The sequence below is a fragment of the Enoplosus armatus genome, chromosome 9, assembly GCF_043641665.1.
Source record: "Enoplosus armatus isolate fEnoArm2 chromosome 9, fEnoArm2.hap1, whole genome shotgun sequence".
Taxonomy (NCBI): domain Eukaryota; kingdom Metazoa; phylum Chordata; class Actinopteri; order Centrarchiformes; family Enoplosidae; genus Enoplosus; species Enoplosus armatus.
Genome location: NC_092188.1, coordinates 17,347,555 through 17,370,592, shown reverse-complemented (window position 1 = coordinate 17,370,592; position 23,038 = coordinate 17,347,555). Strand labels below are relative to the sequence as shown.

General features: G+C 39.7%; 3 protein-coding genes across 3 annotated transcripts; all 3 read left to right on the top strand.

Moving 5' to 3' along the window:
- Window positions 1-5,635: 5,635 nt before the first annotated feature.
- LOC139290202 (C-C chemokine receptor type 4-like) lies at window positions 5,636-8,022 on the top strand. The gene is made up of 3 exons (XM_070911899.1): window positions 5,636-5,642; window positions 6,854-7,003; window positions 7,121-8,022. Exons 1-3 carry the CDS (start codon window positions 5,636-5,638, stop codon window positions 8,020-8,022), a joined length of 1,059 nt encoding a protein of 352 aa, XP_070768000.1.
- A 3,302-nt stretch (window positions 8,023-11,324) lies between these two features.
- On the top strand, window positions 11,325-13,121 carry LOC139290645 (C-C chemokine receptor type 2). The gene is made up of 3 exons (XM_070912484.1): window positions 11,325-11,442; window positions 11,641-11,813; window positions 12,408-13,121. Exons 1-3 carry the CDS (start codon window positions 11,325-11,327, stop codon window positions 13,119-13,121), a joined length of 1,005 nt encoding a protein of 334 aa, XP_070768585.1.
- A 1,114-nt stretch (window positions 13,122-14,235) lies between these two features.
- On the top strand, window positions 14,236-17,631 carry cabz01093075.1. Its single transcript, XM_070911898.1, has 3 exons — window positions 14,236-14,276; window positions 16,001-16,084; window positions 16,536-17,631. Exons 1-3 carry the CDS (start codon window positions 14,236-14,238, stop codon window positions 17,629-17,631), a joined length of 1,221 nt encoding a protein of 406 aa, XP_070767999.1.
- The last annotated feature ends 5,407 nt before the right edge of the window (window positions 17,632-23,038 follow it).

Genomic DNA, 23,038 nt, shown 5'->3' with positions numbered 1-23,038 from the left:
GTACTTTGGTCAAACTTCTACCCCAGAGCAAGCTTGTGGAAGCATTGCATCCACACACACCCCCTCTATTTAAAACAGGATGGCCTGTGAAATGGATGCAGAAATTACCAGATACATACTGTACCGCTGCCAACAACACATAACCTCAAATACTCTCTGTCTCTCTCACCTATCTCAGTTTTCATAGGAGTTAAATTTAACCCATCGTAAAAATAACCCTAAATATCCAGATGTGACCACATGCACTGAAAAAAAAATTCTCTTTGGCAAAAGAAAATACAGTATAGCCTTCAAGTAAAAGAGAAAAAAATAGGGACGTCCCTTAGTCAGCAGTGCTGAGCTAGTGGCTGACCACACGAACCTTAAACTTCTAAATAGAGAAGATTTGTGAAGGATGTCTAGGGTGGGGAGCTTGTGCCTGCATCTGTCCCGAAATTTCCCATCATTTGAGACCCCAGCAGGAAAAGACACAGCACTAAGGGCTAACACTATCCTACAATACCTCGTCTATCTCTGAGAGTATTTTAAGAAATTGTATGGACTGACAGACACACATGTTGATCTCCCTCCATATACAGTGCACACAGGCATGCATATAGACACACATACACAGGACAGCTGGTGGCCAACAATTATCTCTGGGTGTGTGCTGAGGATAAATGGACAGTTACGTGGTTTTATCTGTAAAATCTGCAAACCAGGTCTTCCTGTGGGTGTGTTTTAAAACTGAATAGGCAGAAATAAGGCTACCACAAGCAACAGATACATTTAAAATAAAATGTGTGACCGGTGAGGCAGATGGCAACTCAAATCAAGATGTTGACAGTGGTAAGGTTTTTTTTCTTCTATTATTTGCGCTTCATGAGGCACTCTGAGGCAACTTCTAAACAAAAAAATTCACCAAGCCTGTGTGGCAGTATGCAGCAACAAATGTGTGGGTCTACGCAAGGGGGTGTGTGTGGTTGATCATCACTGGGGACTGACCAAAGTAAACCCACAAGGTTCTGACGTCAAACATGATCGTGTCTCCAGAAATGAGAGGCAGAAAAACGGAAAAAAAGTCTATCAAACCTGTAACAACTTAGTAAAATACTTTGAAGTTTAAAGAAAAACACAAGTGAGGAATGGAGATTTCTTATGTTAGTCTGTTGCTTCCTTATTTTCTTCTGTGGGATCGGACACTAAAATTAAGAGCATGTAACAAAACCACATTAATCAGAGGCTGCTGGACTAAAACTCACGCGACACACAAACAAGCATATAGGCAGACACACATAAACACCAGGCCCAGACATGAAGACGAAAACACCAGTCTGCTAATTAAGACTGTTGTGCGTGCTGCAGACTTAAAACAGGGAGGACTGTAAGTACTTTAGTCTAAATGCAATCACCATACACGATGCTCCAACTCACACAAAAGGACCAAAAATGTAATCAGGTGTAAGTTCTAGCCGCAAATATGTGTTAAAAAAAAGAGGTTCAGGTAATGTATTTTTAATGACAATAATTTAGCCTCAGGTGAGGAATCAAGCTGCCAGATCTTGGATAATCTTGATCTCGGTGCAGTGAGAGAAGTCAGTACTCATTTAGTCTCTGGGAGGAGACGAAGTTGCCTTTTGTATCCATGCTTAATTACAGGCTTATAAAGCTCAGAACTACAGGCTTCAGTCAGGCTACCTTTCCACCCATCCTGAGGTACACTCAGCCGTCCCAAACCCTGACACACACTCCCGAACCCACAGCTCAGATTTCAATGGCAAGGTACAAACGAAATTCACTTCCTTCAAAAGAGTAGTCTCTTCCATCCTCATTTGTCTGCTCAGTGACCGTGCTGTGCGTGTGTGTGTGTGTGTGTGTGTTTGAGCATGAGTGTGTTCATGTACTTTTATGAGCTGAGCTTCATTAGGACTGGGCGATAGTAAAGTAGCTACTCCCTGTGCGATGACGAAAGAGAGATCCCAACACAAAGGGAGTTGTCATGGTAATTTATATGGACATAAATGTCACACACTGATCGGATGAAAAGGCATTTTGGTTCGTCTGCCAGCTGACTCTGTGACCAGTCTACTTTGTAATTTGGCCAAAAAGCTCTAGAGTGTCTGAAATCACTGTATTTAAGAGTATCTGGTTAAAGGGACCTTTACTTGAAAGATCAGAGGAGAAGTAGGCCGAACCTTAACTCACCTCATCAACACTCTTTCTAACACTATCACGACCTACTTGTGTTGCCACTGAAGAACACCCATGTTGTATACCTGTATACCTGTGCTACACTGCTGTAGCTTTTACCACACACCTACAATATAAATGGAGTAGCTTTGAGTCCTGAACAGCTAATGCATGATAGGTAAAAGTGTGAGCTTCTACGATGACAGAAGGACACGCAGAAATCCCATCTTTAAACAATAATTACAATGCTGACTTAATATGTGATGAAGTCAGCAACATTTGGCTCTATAATACATAGCTATTACCAAAATTAACACCCAAGTAGCACGTAATTATTGCTAATGCAGGATCATACCTGGTCAGTGAGCTACTCACAAAGACATCATAACTTGAATTTACTGTTAAAAATTACAGATAAACCAGTCAAAATCAGCTCAATTATGTTGATTGTAATTTGCTAATTATTTAAATGTAGGCCACTGAAGGCTATAGTGGCATCTTTTATCTCATACCCTTCTATCAATCAGAAATCATGAAAAATTACCACAACAAATAAATTAACACAAACTTTACTCAGACTAGCATATTTTGGCATCCAAATTTACAGTCAGGGGTGGTGCGAGGTTATTTGTTGATGTGATCAGGTGATGTTTCTCTATGCAGTCCCCACAGCATGTAATAAAGAAGTAGGCTTCACGGGGAAAAACATCACCACTGTACCATATTGTCTTTTTTATAGCTGACAGTTTGACTGGCCCAGGTGTTACTAACAACAAGACATGGCAGTGTGACAGTGAGCCAGCAAACATGACACCAGGGCAGGACCCTGAAACTGAAGCAGCTAACTGGATTTCAGCAATCATTTATTTTAATATTTGCACTTGTGCCTTCACTAGATGATGTTGTGATGAAAGGAGCAAAGAGACACAAGCTCCCGCCACGCCCCAAACAACACAATTACAAGCACACTGTGGACATCATCTACAGTGGTTGCTGTTGTTGTTCCACCAGCAGAAGGCCATGCCAGTTTCTCTCCACTAGCAACCAACTGCACTGTTGCTGCTTTGGTTCTGTTCATACTTATTGTCTGTGAGTGGCAAAGAGAGACTGCAGGCAAATGGAGAGCAGGCTGATGTGGCTGCTGGAACACTCTCTCTGTTGTCACTACTGACTATAACAACAAATGCTTTATAAGTGTTGCTGTGGACGCTCTTGACCATTTTGAATAGGCATGGGGCTGCAACTCAGGGGAGCCCAAATAATTCCGCAGTTTGCTTTACTGACCGATGAAATTACTGTTATCAAGAAAAACACAACCCTAAAAATGACACACAACCACACATATAGGCGCGGGTTTACTAGAAATATTACAGTCAAGCCACAGGCTACCTGTGTGATAAATTAGCATAATGTCAAGAGAAACTTAGAACTGAGCACCCTGTACAAATGTAACGTGAAATTTGCGCATTGTTTTTTTAGTAGCCGAGCCCATTAGTTTTTTTTCCAATTTTTTTTAAATTAGACGAATTCTCTAGAAAGTTAGTTTTAAGTTACGCAAACCGTCAGAGGCAGAACATAAACGCTTAAGTCATTTAATTATCATGTGCTTATTTTTGAATAACTTACCCTAAAGGCGGTTTTGAGGACTCGGTCATTGCAGTGATTATCCGATATCCAACTTCTGACGATAGCGGCACTCAAGCTGGGCTCCCAAAATCCGCTGTTGCTCTTAAACTCGCTGGATATCCATTTTGCTATCACCTACGCGTTAGCATAACAAAATCAAATTAAATTAATTTGTTGCCGTTTCGAACATATGTCAACCAATACAACGGCCTGTTTCTGGTAAGAAAATAACAACCTTGTGTTTTCAGGTTAACAGGTCCAACAAGTGACAGTGCGCAGAGATGACAGTCAGTGTGACCTGAAGCACAAAGAGCGCTAAAGTGTCCGTGAAGGCTAACTACGACCCAAGAATAAACCGATAAATGTTCAAAAAGTCCAACTTACTTTGGTCAAAACGGCCTCACGGAGTCATTCTCATAGACTGAGATACTTGTCAAAGCCACTTGATATAATCTTCGCGTCCCCCGGCTGATTTTCCCTCGAGTACAGTCAAGTCAGTTGAATTAACAAATACAACTTCCGAGGAAGCGTTTCAAAATAAGAGACTAAAGCGCATTAATTAACGTTTTCCCCTTGTCCCTCTTTTTGTATCATTGACAAGCATATATGTCGTACATATATATACGATGGGATATAAAACTACACTGATGGGGTTACAGGTGCAGACGAGCAGTTTATAGCGTAGGACGTAGCCAACAAGTGCGGTTAGTTTCATATGTTTACATAAGGTTTGACAGCCTCCTAAGAAATTCCACAGTTATTTTGAAGGTTACATCGTTGTTACACAATTTCCTGTCTTTTGCAGCTGCGTCTGTCTAACTTGACGCAGCTCTCTCCAGCCCGCCTCCGTCAGCCGATCTCACGTCAATCATCCTCATTGGGAATTCACTGGGCGCCAGCTGGAGAGCTACTGCAATATACAAGTACACCACAAACATACCGAGATAAACACAAACAAAAAGTCAATAAAATTAGGCTCCATAGTTGAACATATGGTGATATAGGCCTACATCTGATTTAAGAGACATTGTGATTGTGGTTTTTTGTTATTATTATTATTGTTGTTGCACGTTAGGGTTATATGTAAGACAACAAAAGTTTGAGTCGTAATTTGAAGCTTCAATGCATAATTTCTCATTAAAATTCTATGATGAGAATTCAAATCTTTTCTCCCGGCATGTTTCTCCCGGCATGCTTTGTGCTATCTGCCCTCCCTGCACAACTAATCCTTTACCACAAGAGGTCTCTCATAGACCACTCTGTGAGTTTACTGCAACTCTATCTGCTGGGTGCTCTTCATTTACTCCTTTACAAAGGAGTAAAAAATATAGCTTTAATTCTAACTATAATCAGTTGGCAAATGCTTACTTGTCATCAAATACTCAAACTCTTCACTTTATATGTGAATCTATACAGTAGAAAATACAGTTTGAGCCTTTAAGATAAAATAAGTAAGTTTGTGTAAGTGTAAAAGTCATTACATGTCACATCTGACATGTGTATCACATTTGCAGGTCTACACCCTCTGATTTGATAATAATGATTTGATAGTCTATAGCCAAAATAACACAAACACAACAGACTTTGTGTTATTTTGGCAGTCTATATATATCATGTGTGAACTTTGGGTTCCTGATAAAGATCTTGCAGTCACATTTAGGGACGTACAGGAAACAACATCTGCACTTCTCTTTCTGTACAAGTCATTAGTAGGGGACTGCTGACATTCAGACATTCAGTTCGTCATTGTACATTTGAGGACATCACATCCATAAAGAGTAATAAAGAGTCTTGGAGTGCAGCTACATCTGATAGGTGAAGGCATCACTGAGATATCACCATGTCAGGTGAGTACATTTCAACAACTGTGCATTTTTTGTTATGTATGTTATACATAGATCAATGTATTATTGATTTGTTGAAGAAATATTTGTATGTGATAAATTGTGATGCCTGAGGCTTCATACATTGCTGTCCGTTTTATGTCCATTTTCCATTTATATCCAAATGCTGGAATGCAGTATACTTCTTACATAATTTCTTGGCATTTCCTTTTGGATCTTTATTAAACAATGTTTTAAGTCCTGAGATTATTTTATTTTATTCAAATTTTCTTTTGCGAAAGTGAAAAAAATATTATTGTTATATTGTTGTTATGTTATATAGTTAATTCTTTACAAATTGTCCTTTATTCTATTTGTATTCATCAAATATACAGCCTACAAACACGTTTCTGCTAAGGTAGACAAAATAACAATTGAATTAAAATCTGAAGTAATTAACATTTCAAAGACTCAGAAATCTAAAATAATGGTAACACGTCTACAACATGGAAAATTCCCATCAGACAAGATAAACAGACTAAATAACATAGAAACTGCACCTGCTGAAATTAGCAGGGAAATGGTGGACAGTATGTATGTTGACTGTTAATGTAACCTCACATGAACCACCTTCACACCAGTGTTTTCAATGGGGATATAAGTTTATTTCCTTTTTCATTAAGTGTTTACATTATTTTGTCTACCCCTTGTAGACGAATGTGTAGGCGTGACCAGCAAGGAAGTAAATTACCTGTGAAGACCAGCATGTGGCGTAATAACCTCCAATATCAATTAACTTTGACTGCTGATTCACCCAAATTACAACTTACTTTCTCACTCACAACCCGTGCAGACATTTTGGGTTTTATGTGCACATAGATTTAATTTTATTTATTTGGTTTTATTTCTGTTTTGGAATATGCATCTCAGATTTCTGACTTTACACCAATAATGGAATTAGCTTTGTGGCACGCACAGCATTGACATTTCAAACAGTAATCACAGACTTTCACTAGAACTACTTCCCCCCCAAAAAATAGTCCCTATGAAAACGGTTGAGATGCTGTAATTAAAAAATGTTACGTCATTTTTAATGCACCTTCACTAACAGTGTTTGTTTACGGGTAACCCGACCGTTTAAATGTATTTTATTGTATCCTAATGTACAGGAACTATATCTAAATAAGGTTAGATGTTGTACATGTTGCAATTAAAAAATAATTCTCTGTCTGCAGATGATGGAGCAAACAACGTCACGTATGATTATTCCTCGTATTATGGAGAGGATACATTCTTCGCTCCTTGCAACTACGACGATGTGGGACATTTTGGCAAGGTGTTTCTGCCCACTCTCTATAGTTTGGTTTTCATCCTCGGCTTCTTAGGTATGTGTGTGTGTGTGTGTGTGTGTGTGAGAGAGAGAGAGAGAGAGAGAGAGAGAGAGAGAGAGAGAGTGGATGCACAATAATCTGACAGACCCCCCCCCCTCCACCCCTCTCCAGGTAATGGCCTCGTGGTGTGTGTCCTGGTGAAGCACCGCAACCAGACCAACTTGACAGACATCTGCCTTTTCAACCTGGGCCTCTCCGACCTCCTCTTTGCCCTCACGTTGCCTTTCTACTCCCACTACTCTTTGGTCGGCGAGTGGACCTTCGGAGAATTCATGTGCCGTTTCATCTCCGCCACCCACTCCACCGGCTTCTTCAGCAGCATCTTCTTCATGGTTGTCATGACGCTGGACCGCTACGGCGTCATCATGTACGCGCACACGGTGGCACGATATCGCACTCTGCGGACAGCCATGGCTCTGACCGTGCTCGTCTGGATGCTGAGCTTGAGCGTCTCTCTACCGGCTTTCATCTTCACAAAGGTCACCAACGAGTCTCACGGTCTGAGCTGTGACTACGTCCCGGAAAACAATGCCTGGAATCTGTATAACCTCTTCTCAACAAACGTACTGGGCCTCGTGATTCCCTTGTTGGTGATGGTGGTCTGCTACTCCAGGATCATCCCCACACTGGCGAACATGAGGACTGCAAAGAAGCACCGCGTTGTCAAGCTGATCATCTCCATAGTGGTCGCCTTTTTCTTATTCTGGGCCCCGTATAACGTTTGCCTTTTCTTGAGGTTTCTCAAATATGAAGAGAAGCTGTCGCTTGATTGCAAACAGGACGGATATTTGAGGCTGTCTATAACGGTGACTGAGGCCTTTGCTTACACTCACTCCTGCCTGAACCCCATCATATACGCCTTTGTGGGACAAAAGTTTATGAAACGGGCCTTGCAGCTGCTGAGGAAGTGGGTGCCTGGGATCCACTTTCCCTACTCCAGAGATTTGTCAAATACCTCATTCAGGAAGAGCTCAGTGATGTCCTCTGAGGTCACCTCCACTTTCATCAAGTAGGAGGTGGAGGGCAGATGTAATGTGTGTTTTCACCTGTAGAGTTTGGCATGTTTTTTTTTTTTGTTTTGTTTTTTTTATCTGGGTAGCCTATTTGTTACTGCCAGCCATGTTATCCTTGTTCATGTAGCATGGTTTGTTTTGACAGAGTGTGAGCTGATCAGCACCACCATCATGCTTTTCCTGCTGACACTGGAGGAAACTTAGCAGCACTTCAAGGTTTTTTTTTTTCACACTTGAGCCTGCAAGTTGGTGAAAAAAAACATTCAAACTACGTGGAAAAGGTTATTTTTTTTCCACTTTGCTTATGGAAAAAGTTTGTTCATTCAAAAGTGTAACGATGAATCAAATCTACAAAGGTGAAACTAATGCAGGGTTATTTGGCACTTTTTGCCCGTTCAGATGTCATCATTCATCATGGATTTAAACCTGTTGATGTGGAACACATTGCATTCCTGGAATGCTGATTTATGTCTCATATTTGTATATATGTACAGTACATCACACATTTGCATTTTTCTAGTGCTTTCATACTGAATACAATCTTTTTTGTCTCAGTTGTTTTGCTGCCATTTCAGATGTTATTTGCACACAATGTACACACTTTCATACATTTACTCACATATTTCAGCTTAATGCTCAGTTGCTGATGTTGTCCTTGTTTACTCTTTTTTTGTTGTATCATGTTGTGACTTGTTGTTGTAGTGGTTTACTTGGAGATGATTAAAGTTTCACAGATTACCAAACAATGATAATGTTATATTGTACTTTTCTTAGGACACCAAATCCACCACACAACATATCTTGTGCTCATTTAAAATAAAAGTTTGAGATAGTCACAAATCACATAATTAGATAGGTAATTATGTATTAGTCCTGTATTGGCACCCTGAAAAAAGGCAGCTTGTTCTATTGTTAGGGCCTTTAGTTGAGGAGAAACTACAGTGTAGATTTCATTAAATATGAACAAATTAGAATTTATAGTAACATTACATTTAAAGATTCAGGTCTTACTTATTTTGAATTCAAAGTGTGCAAAAGTATTTAAGTATTTTAATTAAACAAAAAAATCTTCTGTAATTCCAGATGATGAATGCTATTTTCAGTTTAGCCTGTTTGAAAAGAACAAAGAAAAAGCAAAAAAGCTCCTGATTAGAAGACATTTTCCCCACGGCTCCTCTCTTGCCATATGTTAATACATGAAGGGACATTTCTCAGAAAACCACACTGACACCTCCATACAGTTTCAACACAATGCGGAGGAAACAACAAAACCCAGAGTTCACCTTACCAGAAATGAGCCCTGCAGCAGGATTTGACACAAAAAGCGAGCAATGCAAGTTGACAGGCTGACATGCAAGCCTGATGTGCAGCACGAGAGCATACAAAATTCAGGAGCAGTGATTTTTGACTGACCATGTGGTAAGCACATTAATTTCTACATTTTTAAGCAGCTATTGACTGGATGTTCTTCACCTCCTACACCTATAAACACAGTGTGTAGTTGAGAATTGTGTGCGCAGGCGTATGTCTGTAAACAATGTCAGCCACAGGAAGTGAGGGTCGGCATGGGTATCAAAGCAGGTAGTGCTGTACATCTTGATAGTGAAAGAAAAGGGTTTGATGTGCGGTTTAAAAGAGATGACATGCATATGATTATGGTCAGAATAGGGGGAAGTGTGTGATATTCATAGACAGACGAGCAGTGGTGATATTTGTTGAAAATGATGCGTGTACCACTGATATTACAACACATTCACAGGGAGAAAAGTTATGATTACTGCTGTGAATTTCTTTCAGATTAGGAAAATAGTTTTTAGGTCTGAAACAGCAGCAGCTGAAGTGTTTGTTACAGAAGCCTTTCAGACGTGACTCACTATATGGTGATCACAACTTTCAACTTAAAGGGCAGGAAAGTCCAGTGTTATCTCTGAATTCCCTCACTTTTACAAGTGAATGTTTTTCACGTTAGTTGTTTCAAGTTTTTATCTGTGCATAGTGTTCATTGGGGAACACACGGAGTTCACTCATCATGATGGTGTGGAGCATAGTCATATCATATCCTATCATAGTAAAGAAGAGAAACACATCATCTTCTGTCTCTGTTTCTTGGAGATGTGATTTGTGAGTGGAGGCCAGTCTTTACAACAACACCAGAACAAATGAAGGGAAGATTTTCTACCACAAGAAAACAGAATCTGGAGTAAAATAGATCTCATTGTTGATAAAGTAAGTAGTGGTACATTTATTCTTGTGTTTCTCACTTTGGCTTCACATTAAAATGAGAAGAGTCAAATCTTAAATGAGGAACAACAAGGTGTTTCATTTTATTTGGATTAAAAACCTAGGATTGTCCTAGATGGTCACATTTTTATGCCAAATCTTTTTTTCTTTTTTTTCTTTTTTTTTTTTTTTAGCTCTCTATGATGTCTGAAAATGTGGGGTTCAAGGCCCTAAGGAAAGTGAAGATCAAAATTATAATTTTTTTGGTGAGAAGAGCGTAATTAACTGATAAAGGAAGTTTAAGATGTTTAAGTGGGATGATTCTCTTGTTTTGTGTTGTTTTCGCTATTTAAGTAGTTAATGGATTGAAGGTCTGGGAGGAACACTTGAAGATAGACTTGAGCGTATGTTTCAACGAGTCCAATGGCTTGGGTGGTTACTTCTGAAGGATGGAGCTGTGCAACCACAACTCAATGCCTTACAGTACATGATGTGGATAACAAAAGAGCCCCTTGAGTGTCTCAAAGGCCATTTTTTTGTCACTTTTGTCGGGTTGGGGGAACTCATGTCCACCAGACTAAAGCTAGTGATTGCCTTGGTTTAATACCACCATGGGTGCTTGTTCATTTAGGTTGGTTGGTGTCTGGAACTGGAATAAGCAACTTTTGCACGCACGAACAGAGGTAGCCACCAAAGTGTAATAAAAATAAGTCATATTGTAGCATATGGAAAACTTTAAAGTACAATGTTATTATCATTATTTTATATATATATTATATATGTATATATATAATATATATATATATATAATATATTATATTATATGTTATTTATGTGATTATTTTTTACCTTTTGACTTTTATTGATGGTAATTCTGGTAATTATTTTGTTGATAGCATGATGTCTCCCAGTCACTCTCTTTACATCATGGATGGCTTTCAACTTCATTATGTCATTGTAGATATTTTGTACTTTGTGTGGTTTTGTACGGTGTCTATTTAATATCTCCTGTCTCATAATATCAGCCAAACCGAACTGTGTTTACTTAAAGTAATTCCTACATGTTCTCCTTTCACAGCAGTATGAACACAACAGAATACTATGACTATGAGTATGACCACTGCCATCAGACTCCCAGTCCAGACATGCCCAACACATCCATGGTTCTTTACTACATGCTGTTTTGTCTCGGTCTGCTAGGTATGTCCAAAAAGGCCTGAACCTTAAAGAGGAAAATAAATATGTATCACTCTCTTTTTACAACTTTTAATGCACATTTGCATTTTAGACATTTTGCAGAAATGGATGCTTGCAACTGTTAGATGTGTGACTACAGTTTGTCACCGGGAATAATAAGAAACCTACAAAAACGACTAATAATTTGAATTGCTTTCACAGGCAACAGCACAGTTCTCTGGGTTATCCTTCGGTACATAAAGCTGAAGACTATGACGGACATATGCCTCCTCAACCTGGCCCTGTCTGACCTCATACTGGCTGTATCCCTGCCCCTCTGGGCCCACAACTCCCAGAACCTTGCATCATGCAAAGTAATGACAGGAGTCTATCAGGTGGGTCTTTATTTATTTATTTTTGTTTGTTTTATCATTTTTATTATTTAGAACGCAAAACAATGGCATATTTTTATATTTCAAATCGTAATTTGAGCATTATTATTTAGAAAGCAGGATTCATAAAGAGGCACAGATTACTAATCAGCTCTTGAAAAACACTTCCTCTTACATTTTTTATCTGTGGAGGTTTGAAAAGTCAAGATAAGGCAAGTGCATTCACTCCCTAACAAAACAATGCATCTGAAATGTCAAAGAATAAATGCAAGGGTGGAGTGTGTGAGTAGCTTCACTCTGTAAGCTTTTACTGCCAGTAATCTGTATTTCTTGCAAAGTGCAAAACTGAATAAATGTCAGTGCAAATACAGTATAACTAGGTTGCAGCTATTTCTATGTTCCACTGTAAACACAAGTTATGTGTGGTTTTTATAATGTGGGAGATATTCTGCCAAAAACCAATGTGTGATCAGTGAAACAGCTGCTGTGTAAATTCGGCAGTATGAAGAACCTCATTGCGGGCAGTAAAGCCTGACAAACATCACCTTCTGTCACATCCTGTTCTGACTTTGCTTCCCCCTCTGCTCCTCTGAACAGCTGGGTTTCTACAGTGGGACTTTGTTCGTGACCCTGATGAGTGTTGACCGCTACCTGGCCATCGTTCACGCTGTTGCAGCCATGCGAGCCCGGACACTTCGCTATGGAATCACAGCCGGCATCGCTATCTGGGTTACATCCATCGTCATGGCAATCCCTCAGGTGGTATTTGCCTCCTTGGAGGTAGATGCAGACGACAACAGCTCCCAGTGCCAGCCACTGTACCCAGAGGACAGGCTGCAGTTTTGGAAGATGCTGCGAAACTTCAGTGAGAACACAGTGGGCCTCTTTGTGTGCCTCCCAGTCATGATTTTCTGCTATGTGAAAATCCTTGTAGTGCTGTCAAAGTCCAGGAACTCCAAGAAGGACAGAGCTGTCAAGCTGATATTCACCATAGTTTGTGTGTTTGTGGCGTGCTGGGTCCCCTACAATGTCATGGTTTTCCTTCAGACACTGCAGCTGTTTGGAATTCTGGACACTTGTGAGGCTTCAAAAATCATCCAACATGCCATGGGCTTCACTGAGGTCATTGCGCTGTCTCACTGCTGTGTAAATCCCATCATCTATGCATTTGTTGGGGAGAAGTTTAGGAAGTCACTGGGCAATGTGCTGACTAGATACTTCTGCTGTAGACACCAGAGCAGCAGGATTCTCAGCCTCAGAGACACCACAGAGAAAGAGACTTCCAACACACCCATAAGATCAGATTATTGAGAGTGATAAGCGTGTGTGTATGGTGGTGGGTGCATGTGTGATGTAGTAATGTTTTTGTTTTGTTTTTAATTCAGAGGCTACAAAAGTGGCAAAGTGTGTGTGTGTGTGTGTGTGTGTGTGTGTGTGTGGTTGGTGCTTCTCAGTGCTGTAAAATGTTAGAGAATGCTTTATTTTGAACGTGTATAGAATTTTTGTGAAACATTTATTCAAATCATGTACTTCAAAGTATACTTATAACCTGTAAAGCTGTATTGTTCTTGTAAAGTAAAATACAGGAAATACAACTTGATTGGTTTCTTTCTTCCTTTTTTTTTAAATTGAGAAAAAAACATTCAAGCGTGTGTGTGTGTGTGTGTGTGTGTGTGTGTGTGTGTGTGTGTGTGTGTGTGTGTGTGTGTGTTTGTGTTATGTGTGTCAAATATCACCATGCATGAGCTGGAGGTAATTAAACCACAGGCAGTCCTTCTTGGAAACCTGCAATTATTTAACAAGAAGTGTACCGTGTCATATAACAACAACCTGCCTGACTAACAGGTGAGTTTTTGGTCATCCGAGCCTACAATTTAACTACTGAATGAATCAAAATGATGCATAAAAAATGTCAAGATCTATGAAATGCAATATCTCAATTCGAGCCTTCAGTATTAGTCAGAAAAAGTCATGTGTCTCCTCTACAATGTGCTAGACTGCACCAATGGCTGTGTCGGTAGTATCACTTCCTGCATAAAAGCACAAAGCCTGCACGCAGAGCTCTGCAAGCCTCCAGCTGTGTGGGGCCGCTGGCCTGGTCGGAGACACCCTGCATCTTTAAAAGCTTGCGTATGTGGACTTGTGGTTCTGTGTATCCGCACTGTGACACTGTGGGCTCTTACATGAACGTTACGAAAGCATCCTCAGGAAGCAACAAACATCTCATTTGCACACCCGCAAGCCCACCTAAAGCTTGGTTAGGGGGTGGGAGTGTTTTTTAAAAAGGTTTGCGCACTTCTCACACCTTCTTTTTCGAGGTGTGCAAACCATTTGTCATTTCTCGTGTACTGTGCCTAATCAAACTGGATGCACGGCTGATCATATCTTTGATTTAGTCGTCCACCTCTGCGTCTTGTGATCCAAAATGAACACCACTATCAGCTATCCTTTTAGCACCACTGGCAGGTAATGTTTTGCTTTTTTTTTCACTAACACACTAACATTTATATACTACTGTGTCTTTATCAGAGTCAAAATGGACAAAGGCGTAATGCAAACAGATACGCAGCATGGGTACCCTGACTAGGTGCACAATTGTTATTTTATAATGATGAATCAATGGGTTTTGAAAAGAATTGATGAACACTCACCTTAACTGAGTCAATCTAGACATGAGCTCATTAGTAGTCCAGCTATTACAAGAGGCTCAACTGTGGTTATGAGGTTTAATTCACAATACAATCTAATGAGAAGTCAGCTTACTGGGACAGAGTGCTGTACAATTTATCCTGCAAATGACTTTCAAAGACAGTTTTTAAGGAATTCAGTAAGAGAGAAGGAAATCTACTTACCATAGCCAGTTTCAGTTACGTTTTCTCTATTTGGATAGTTTTAAGTATTTGGATTCATATACAGTATCAGGGCACTGGCTCCGTCTTAGGCTTGTCTCGCTTTAGGTCCACAGGAGAGAAAAAAGTATTCTCATCCCACTGCATAACACATTTATATTCAAAATTGCTTTGTAGAAAAGATGCATCAATGACATCGTGGTCATCAGTCATCAGCCATTCGACCAACTCTTTCTTTCACAATGGAACAGCATTCGACGGACAGCAACAGTAGAGAGACAACTTTCTATTGTAATCATACACAATAGCTGATCCTGACCAAACTCAAATTACCCTATTGTTGAATTCTTGAAACTGTACAGAAACAGAAATGCTGTCATCAAGTTCCAGACTAAAGCTAAAAATGAAAAAGCAGTTAAAGTGGTAGGATTACCATCTGCTGTATATCTTATATTTCTTTAGCCTACCAGAGAGACCTTTATCCAGAATCATCTTCTCCACTCAATAACATTCAGCAGGCAAAGTCAAGACAACTCTTCAAAACTGACATGCGCTCAAAACCATCTTTTATTGTAAAAATATCGTCTTTGTGCATCATTTCATCACTTTTCAACATTGTCACAATTTAAGAGACAGACTGATTCAATCTGAAAGAAATAAACCACCTACATTGTCTGCAGGTGCCCAAAACAACCATCAGGTTTCTTTCCGCTGTGGTTACTGTGCACAATATTCTTACTCTTAAGACACCAAAATACACACCCATGTACTGGTAAAAGATAAACTATAAAACCCTTCATAAGCTGCACCACTACATGTGTTGTATCTGGGCTGACATGTCTGTGTGGTTTGGTATATGTTGGCCAAAAAAAACAAACTTTAAAGGTCATTTCCATGTCTTTTTTTATTATAAAGCAGCTCTAGGAGATATATAAATACTAGTCTACTATATTCAAGTATCAAACCGCTCAGTCAACATAGAAATGCACACAGCCTGTATTCAGAAACTGTGCCTTTAAATGAGCCGTCAGGATTTCTGTAAGGTTGTGATGCCACAACTATACAACTATACAATATATATTTTTTACTATTAATAAGAAACAAAGCTAATTGTTTAATGTGAATTCACCATATCAACATTGCAATAAAAAAACTAAATAAAAAAGCCTCATAAGAGACATTTAAACTGTGTCAAAGTTGTAGGAGGAAATATGAACCTGGACTGATCCAGGGTGTGTGCAACTTTTTTTTCTTCCTTTTTTCCTTCTTCCTCCTTCTTTCTTCCTCCTTCTTTCTTCTTTCCTCCTTCTTCAAGTAGGTCATGTTTTTTATATTTTCCAGGCAGCTGACCATGGCCACAACCATCCCTGCCGCCAGTGTTGTCAGTGGCTTCAGTGAGAATTCAACTGTAGAAGGCTTATTGAGGTAAGATTAAATCTACAGCAGACACTATATTTAGTTCTCTTTGTTGTCATAAAGTTTGTGATACGTCTTCTGTCAGTCGGTGCCTCGCTAGCTTCCACTGTTTCACTTCACTCCTAGCAATAGTTTAGTCAGTTTCAATCTAGTGTTTCAGTGTATTTTTCCACAACATCTATTTTGCTGACATGCGCTCCTGAATTGGGCTGCTTACAGATTACAACTGCATTATTCTTCTTGCTTTATGTTTGCTTGAGAGCAGAGCAGCCTATCTCAGTGAAACGGTTTCAGTTTGAAGGTTTTATTGCACTCCCCACGGTGAGTGCATAGTAGTATAGTTCTTTACATATATGTTGTGCAAGATTTGTTGTAGATCCAATAAACTGACCTGAATTAATGGGAACTAACCTAATCATTCATTTGTCTTTGCTGATTTTGTTCCATTGTTTCTCACCAGCTCTGCTGCAGCATCCTTCACCAGCAACACCCCTGTGAACTCCACAGATTATGATTACCCAGACTACCCTACAGTGGACTTCGGGAGATGTGTGTATGAGCATCATGGGGCCAGTTTTCTCCCAGCCCTCTACTCCATTTTCTTCCTCCTGGGCCTTCTGGGTAACTCTCTGGTCATCTGGGTCATTGCTTGTGGAGTGCGACTCCGCAGCATGACTGACGTGTGCCTCCTAAACTTAGCTGTTGCTGACCTCCTCTTGGTGTGTTCCCTTCCCTTCCTAGCCCACCAAGCCCGTGACCAGTGGGTGTTTGGGGATACTATATGCAAATTGGTGCTGGGTATTTATCATATTGCTTTTTACTGTGGGATCTTCTTCATCAGTCTAATGAGCATCGACCGGTACTTGGCTATAGTGCACGCTGTTTATGCTGTGAGAGCACGGACAAGGTCCTTTGGGATGATCGCAGCTGTTGTGACATGGGTGGCGGGATTTTTGGCTTCTTTCCCAGATGTTATCTTCCTCAAACAGCAGTCTTATGGTGACAGTCTTCAGTTCTGCTTCCCTGATTATCCCACAGTTGCCTCGGGTGATAACAGTTCATCCAACTCTCACTTCTGGAGGATCTTCAGCCTGTTTAAAATCAACATTTTGGGTTTATTCATCCCAGTTGTCCTCATGGGTTTCTGCTACTCGCAGATCATCTGGAGGCTACTGTACATGCGGTCATCCAAAAAACAGGCCATCCGTTTAGTTCTCATAGTGGTGGCCGTTTTCTTCGGCTGCTGGGTCCCCTACAACGTTGCATTGTTATTCAAAGCACTGGAGTTATTACGCGTCTATTCAGGATGCAGGAGCAGCAGAGACATCAGATTGGCTTTGCAAGTCACTGAGGCCATTGCCTACTCTCATAGCTGCCTCAACCCCGTCCTGTATGTATTTGTTGGGGAGAAGTTCAGGAGGCACCTGATGAGGTTGATAAACAGGGCTCCCTGCAGACTGTGTCAGATGATCAAGGTCCTCATACCTCAGGACAGAAGTGCCAGCTCAGTCTATTCACAGACCATCAGCCTGGATGAGAGGAGCACTGCTGTGTAAAGTGTGTGTGGGGGTGGCAGGGGTTTGTGGTTATCTGTGTTGCTGTTACTTCTATGTGTGTGGTTGTCTCCACAATGAGGACATTTATTGTGAAGTCAAAAAGACTCACTTCTCATAAGCCATTTTAAGACTTTAAGACAGTTAGGTTAAGTAGGTTAAGGGACTGGGGATTAAGTTAGCCAGTGATGTATCTTTAAGAATGAGGAAACACAGTGTAGTTTATGATTATTTACCCTACATTTATATATTTTTATACTTTTATAAGTTATATTGTCTACATAAGAATGTATAAGGGAATTGTACTGTAAATATGGTTTTGGATACTTGAGATTTTTTTGTGAATTGAGAATGGAACAGATTGTATCTGCACCTTTTTTCACTTTGTTTTCCCTTTTTAATCACATGCTACTGGCTGAAGCCGAGTCAGAAAATATTAGCTGTTACTTGCACACGATGACCATTGTCACAGCTGCATCAGTTTTGTGTGCATCAAACTTTTGCACAGCAAAAAAGGTTAGCAGCCTTAGTATTGCAGGTTTCATAGCATCTGTAGCAGCAGGTTTGCACTTAACCGCAACCTAGAGAAAACCACAACCTGGAAGGGGAAGTATACAACCAGGCTGTCAGTTTAACCTTTGCAGTTTCTGTGCACAAGTGAGCATTTCACTGTGAAAGTTTGGAAATATCTCTGCAACATTTCTACTGATATTAATCAACACCTCATAAAAACAGGTCATTTTTGTATAATGTATAATGACGTGATAATTAATTAATTAATTACTATCCTTTATTTAAGAAACCCTCTTATCAAATCATTAGACTCTATATTCTGTCATCCACACTGACCAATCATACCATTCAATCAATGCAACACATTGCAATATACATGCAATTGTTCACAGACGGAGGAGCACTAACCTTTACTAGTAAACCGACTTTGACATGTAAAATCAGTGGCCCCTTTAACAGTGCATGTTTGCACGGATGAACAGTATTAATGTTGAAAATCAACAAAGTGGCCCATAAATGCTGGTGCAGTCAGCAAAGTGACCCATTTTTTCTAGGTTGAGGCCATTTCAACATTTTCAGTTGCTGAATTACATCATGTGTTTGTTGTTAGCAACCATGCTGATATATACGCAGACTGAGTGTGCCAACACAAGCAGATGTTTTTGTAATGTTGATGTTATGTGAATTTATGTATCATATTAAGCTATTGGCTTTTTTCAATAAAACTGTATTGTGAAAATATCCCAAATATTTCTTCCTGTACAGTGATATGTTCTGATTCTATCTGATTGTATTTTTGCCCCCTTTCTTAGCTTGGCCATCAGTAAGAGAGGTGCACTGATTCTACTGTAGCCTTGTGACACCCAGTTCTGTGGACTCTAGCCTCATTCATGAGGAGGTGCTTGTCATGATTAGAAAGCAAACGATACATGCAGGTTATGAATCTGTTATTTAAACATGAAACAGTGGGCTGGTGATTGGTGAGATGATATGTTGGGAAGTAATGTATTTGTAGAAGAGCCACTTTCTCTCTAACAACAGCAGTCTTGCGTTATATACTGTGATGTTAAACAGTGCCCAGAGGGGCATGGGAGTTGCAGGCTTTTGAAGAAGCCTCTGGTCCTTTGATGATAATGATAATAATAATAGTAACTTTATTTACATAGCACCTTTCAAAACAACATTACAATGTGCTTGAGAGTAAAAGCAAAGAATATAAGTAAATAAAATCCAAAATGTATAATATAAAACAAGATAAAGTTATTTAAACAATTTCAACAAATACCATCAGTTAGGAAAAAGCCATAAGATAAAAGTGAGTTTTAAGAAGAGATTGGACAGAGGATAGTGAGTTCCTCTGTTGAGGGGCCCAAACAGCAAAGGCTGGATTGGTGTGATGTGCTTGCTTCTCTTATAACGTGTTAAAAGCCTGGCGGCAGCATTTGTGTATTTTGGATGCATTTGTATGGATGTTTTGCCTGCTGATACCAGAATAAAGTAGGCAAGTCTGGAGGAGATAAAACATGGATGACCCTTTGCAGATCTGCAAATGAAAGGAATGACCTTATCTTGGTTAAATGCCTCTGTTGGACAAAGCAGGACAGCACCACTTTAGTCACCTGAGCGACTCTGAGTCAAAAATAACATCAACCCAGACCAGACAGGACAGTGTTTATGCTGCACGTGCTGGGGCCGGAGGGAGTAATTATTAATTATATTATTATTTATGATTTGAAGTCATTCAACTGCAGGATTGTCAAAAATTGATATTTTGTCTACACATTATTTGCCACAGGGGGAGTATGTATATAGTAAATGAAAGGGAACCCAGAATAGATCCATGGGGGACCCCACAAAAGAGAGGAGTGATCACTGATGCCAAGACAGTTTTTCAGACAGCTGATTAAGACATGGTGGTCCACTGTGTCAAAGGCTGAGGTGAGGTCAAGGTCAGTCATTAAAGACCTTGACCAGAGCGATCTCAGTGCTGTGCAGATTTGCAAATTTTCCAAAAATGTGATTGTTGTTCACAAAACAAATCAATAGTTTCTAAAATTAGAGATGGGTCTAAAATTACTTAGAACAAAGGGATCCAGAAAGGGGTTCTTTAAGAAGAGGAAAACAGTAGTTAGAGAGCAGTTAATAACGTCTGAAATATCCGGATCAACCATCTGAAATACAGCTTTTAAAAACAAAGTGTGAATGTAGTCCGAAAGCATCCAGTGAGGATGATTTTGAAGATGTTGACAGAGATATTTCATTAAAGTGAGTTGAAGATGGGTTGGAGTCAACATCGACCTCTCTGAACTCGCATCTCTACTATGTTCTTGTAAAAGAATAGATACTGTAGATAAACTGATTTTTTCAACAATAATAAATGTAAAGACTGTATTTGACTTTTTAATAGGAGTTTAAAACTGAGAGGTCCCAGAATAATGTTCCAGAGGACTGCCGAAGTCTGAAATGTATTTCTGATCATGGAACTCCAACAAGGAATGACATTAGTTAGAGCTACCTCTAATTATGGAAATCTCTGATAAGGTATGAAAGCTTTGGCAGAGTTACCAAGAACTGCCTGTTTTGCAATTAGTCAGAGAGTAGAAGGTAAGAGAGCTAACTTCATTTGAATAACTTCCACTCTAAGAAAATTGTCAACACTTCTGAAACTCTCCACTATCAAAGAAGTGGAGGGACGTACCCTAAACTGTTCAGGGACCCGGAGGCAGTTTCAGCTGATATTCAAGCTTTTAAACTGACAGGATATCTGTTTAGACAGATTTGATGCAAGCCAAGGAGAGGTGCCTGCTTAAGCTCTTCACTAGTAATGCAGGGTTCTGTAAGGAGGTATGCGTGTTATTCCTGTGAAGTCTGGGTACATTTAGTCAAGTACTGCACTTAAGTAGACATTCGAGGGACTTGTACTTTACTCAAGTATTTATATTTTATGCAACTTTATACTTCTACTCTACTAAATCCCAGATGCAAATATTGGACTTTTTACTTCACTACATATAGATAGTGGTTACTTTTCAGATTACAATTTTAACAACATTTCTGTCAAGTGAGAACCACCTATCTCCAAATATTTTGAATTTGAGTTTTTCTGATAAACTGAAGGATAGAGTGGTTGAAAAAAAATGCATCATCACAAAGCTGAAAACTGGGCTTTTTTTCTGAGCTCAAAGTTTACTTTTTAGATACGTGGTTCTCAAAGGACAGCAACTCCACAAACATACCCTGGACACTATCTGTTTGACCCCCTCCCCTCTGGCAGGAGGCTGCGGTCCATCAGGACCAAAACCTCCCGCCACAAAAAGAGTTTCTTCCCCTCTGCAGTCAACCTGGCGAACACGGCCAAAGTCTTGCACTGACCCCCCCCTAACACAAACACAAGTTATACGTTATATTAATGTGCACTGCCCCTGTCCCCCCTGCGTTACATTAACGCACACACCCCCTACTGGACACTTTATCTGGACACTTTATTTTGGTCACTGCACTGTTTGTTATTTATCTTATCTTATTCTTTTACCTTTATATTTTTACATGCTTGTTGTCTGTCAGATTATATGTTATATGTTAAAAAAAAATGTAGCACCATCAGACCACGGCAAATTCCTTGTAATGTATGTTACTTGGCAATAAACTGTTTCTGATTCTGATTCTGATTCTGATTCTGATATGATGATCTTATACAATGAGATGCATCGTTGTAGATTAAACTACACAACTGTATAATATGTAGTTAAAATTAGCACAACCTTAAACATCTACACCAGTAAAATGCAACATACACGTTAATGAGGCAGTAATATTATCCCATACAGGGGCCATTTTACTGCACAATGATTACTTTTACTTTCAATACTTTGAGTAAATTTTGCTGATAATACTTTTACTCAAGTACAGTTTTGAATGCAGGACTTTTACTTACGGTGGAGTATTTTCACAGTGTGGTTTTGTTAATTTTACTTAATTAAAGAACCTGAATATTTCTTCCTCCACTGCTCCTTGTTAACAACAAAGGAAACTGGTGGGTTTCTGTTGTTTTCCAGAATGTGACATACTACTGAGGTGAGGTGCAACTGTAACTAGGCATGTAACTTGATGATTTACCAGTTTGTGTGCATGTGATCGTCAAACCATTAAATACAACATCTGATCTTTAGTGCCACCTAGTGGTCTTGAGGAGCCTGGTTGCACTGGAGGTGTACTGTATATTTGATAATCATCTGTCGTGTTCGTGTGTAGGTTTCTCTGCAGCAAGATTTACTTTCTAGGTATTTTTCAAGAGTACTGAGAAATCCTTTTTTACTAATTAAGGTGGGCCTAGATGACTGGATATCTTGTTCATTCAACTCTTCTCAGGGTTTCACTTGTTTAAACCATGAAAAGAAGAGTCAGACAGGGACTTATGGGTATGAGTAAATGCTGAATTTAGTGGGTGAAGGACATAGATGGATGTCCAGAAGTTACAATAGGTGAGCTGTCTCAAAGAGGGGAAACATCTGTCCAAATGCCCAGAAATAGTCATAGTCAAATAAATCGTGTAATCAATGGGAATATCATACAGCATTGGTCAATGGGCCTTGTAACACCCAGTTCTGTGGACTCTAGCCTCATTCATGAGGAGGTGCTTGTCATGATTAGAAAGCAAACGATACATGCAGGTTGTGAATCTGTTATTTAAACATGAAACAGTGGGCTGGTGATTGGTGAGATGAGATGTTGGGAAGTAATGTATTTGTAGAAGAGCCACTTTCTCACAACAGCAGTCTTGCGTTATATACTGTGATGTTAAACAGTGCCCAGAGGGGCATGGGAGTTGCAGGCTTTTGAAGAAGCCTCTGGTCCTTTGATGATAATGATAATAATAATGGTAACTTTATTTACATAG

Coding starts and splice junctions, on each gene's coding strand:
- cabz01093075.1 (XM_070911898.1), top strand. CDS start 14,236: ATGAACACCACTATCAGCTATCCTTTTAGCACCACTGGCAG. Junction 14,277..16,000: donor CCTTTTAGCACCACTGGCAG/GTAATGTTTTGC, acceptor TATATTTTCCAG/GCAGCTGACCATGGCCACAA. Junction 16,085..16,535: donor ACTGTAGAAGGCTTATTGAG/GTAAGATTAAAT, acceptor GTTTCTCACCAG/CTCTGCTGCAGCATCCTTCA.
- LOC139290202 (XM_070911899.1), top strand. Junction 7,004..7,120: donor TTTCATCCTCGGCTTCTTAG/GTATGTGTGTGT, acceptor ACCCCTCTCCAG/GTAATGGCCTCGTGGTGTGT.
- LOC139290645 (XM_070912484.1), top strand. CDS start 11,325: ATGAACACAACAGAATACTATGACTATGAGTATGACCACTGCCATCAG. Junction 11,443..11,640: donor GTTTTGTCTCGGTCTGCTAG/GTATGTCCAAAA, acceptor TTGCTTTCACAG/GCAACAGCACAGTTCTCTGG. Junction 11,814..12,407: donor TAATGACAGGAGTCTATCAG/GTGGGTCTTTAT, acceptor TCCTCTGAACAG/CTGGGTTTCTACAGTGGGAC.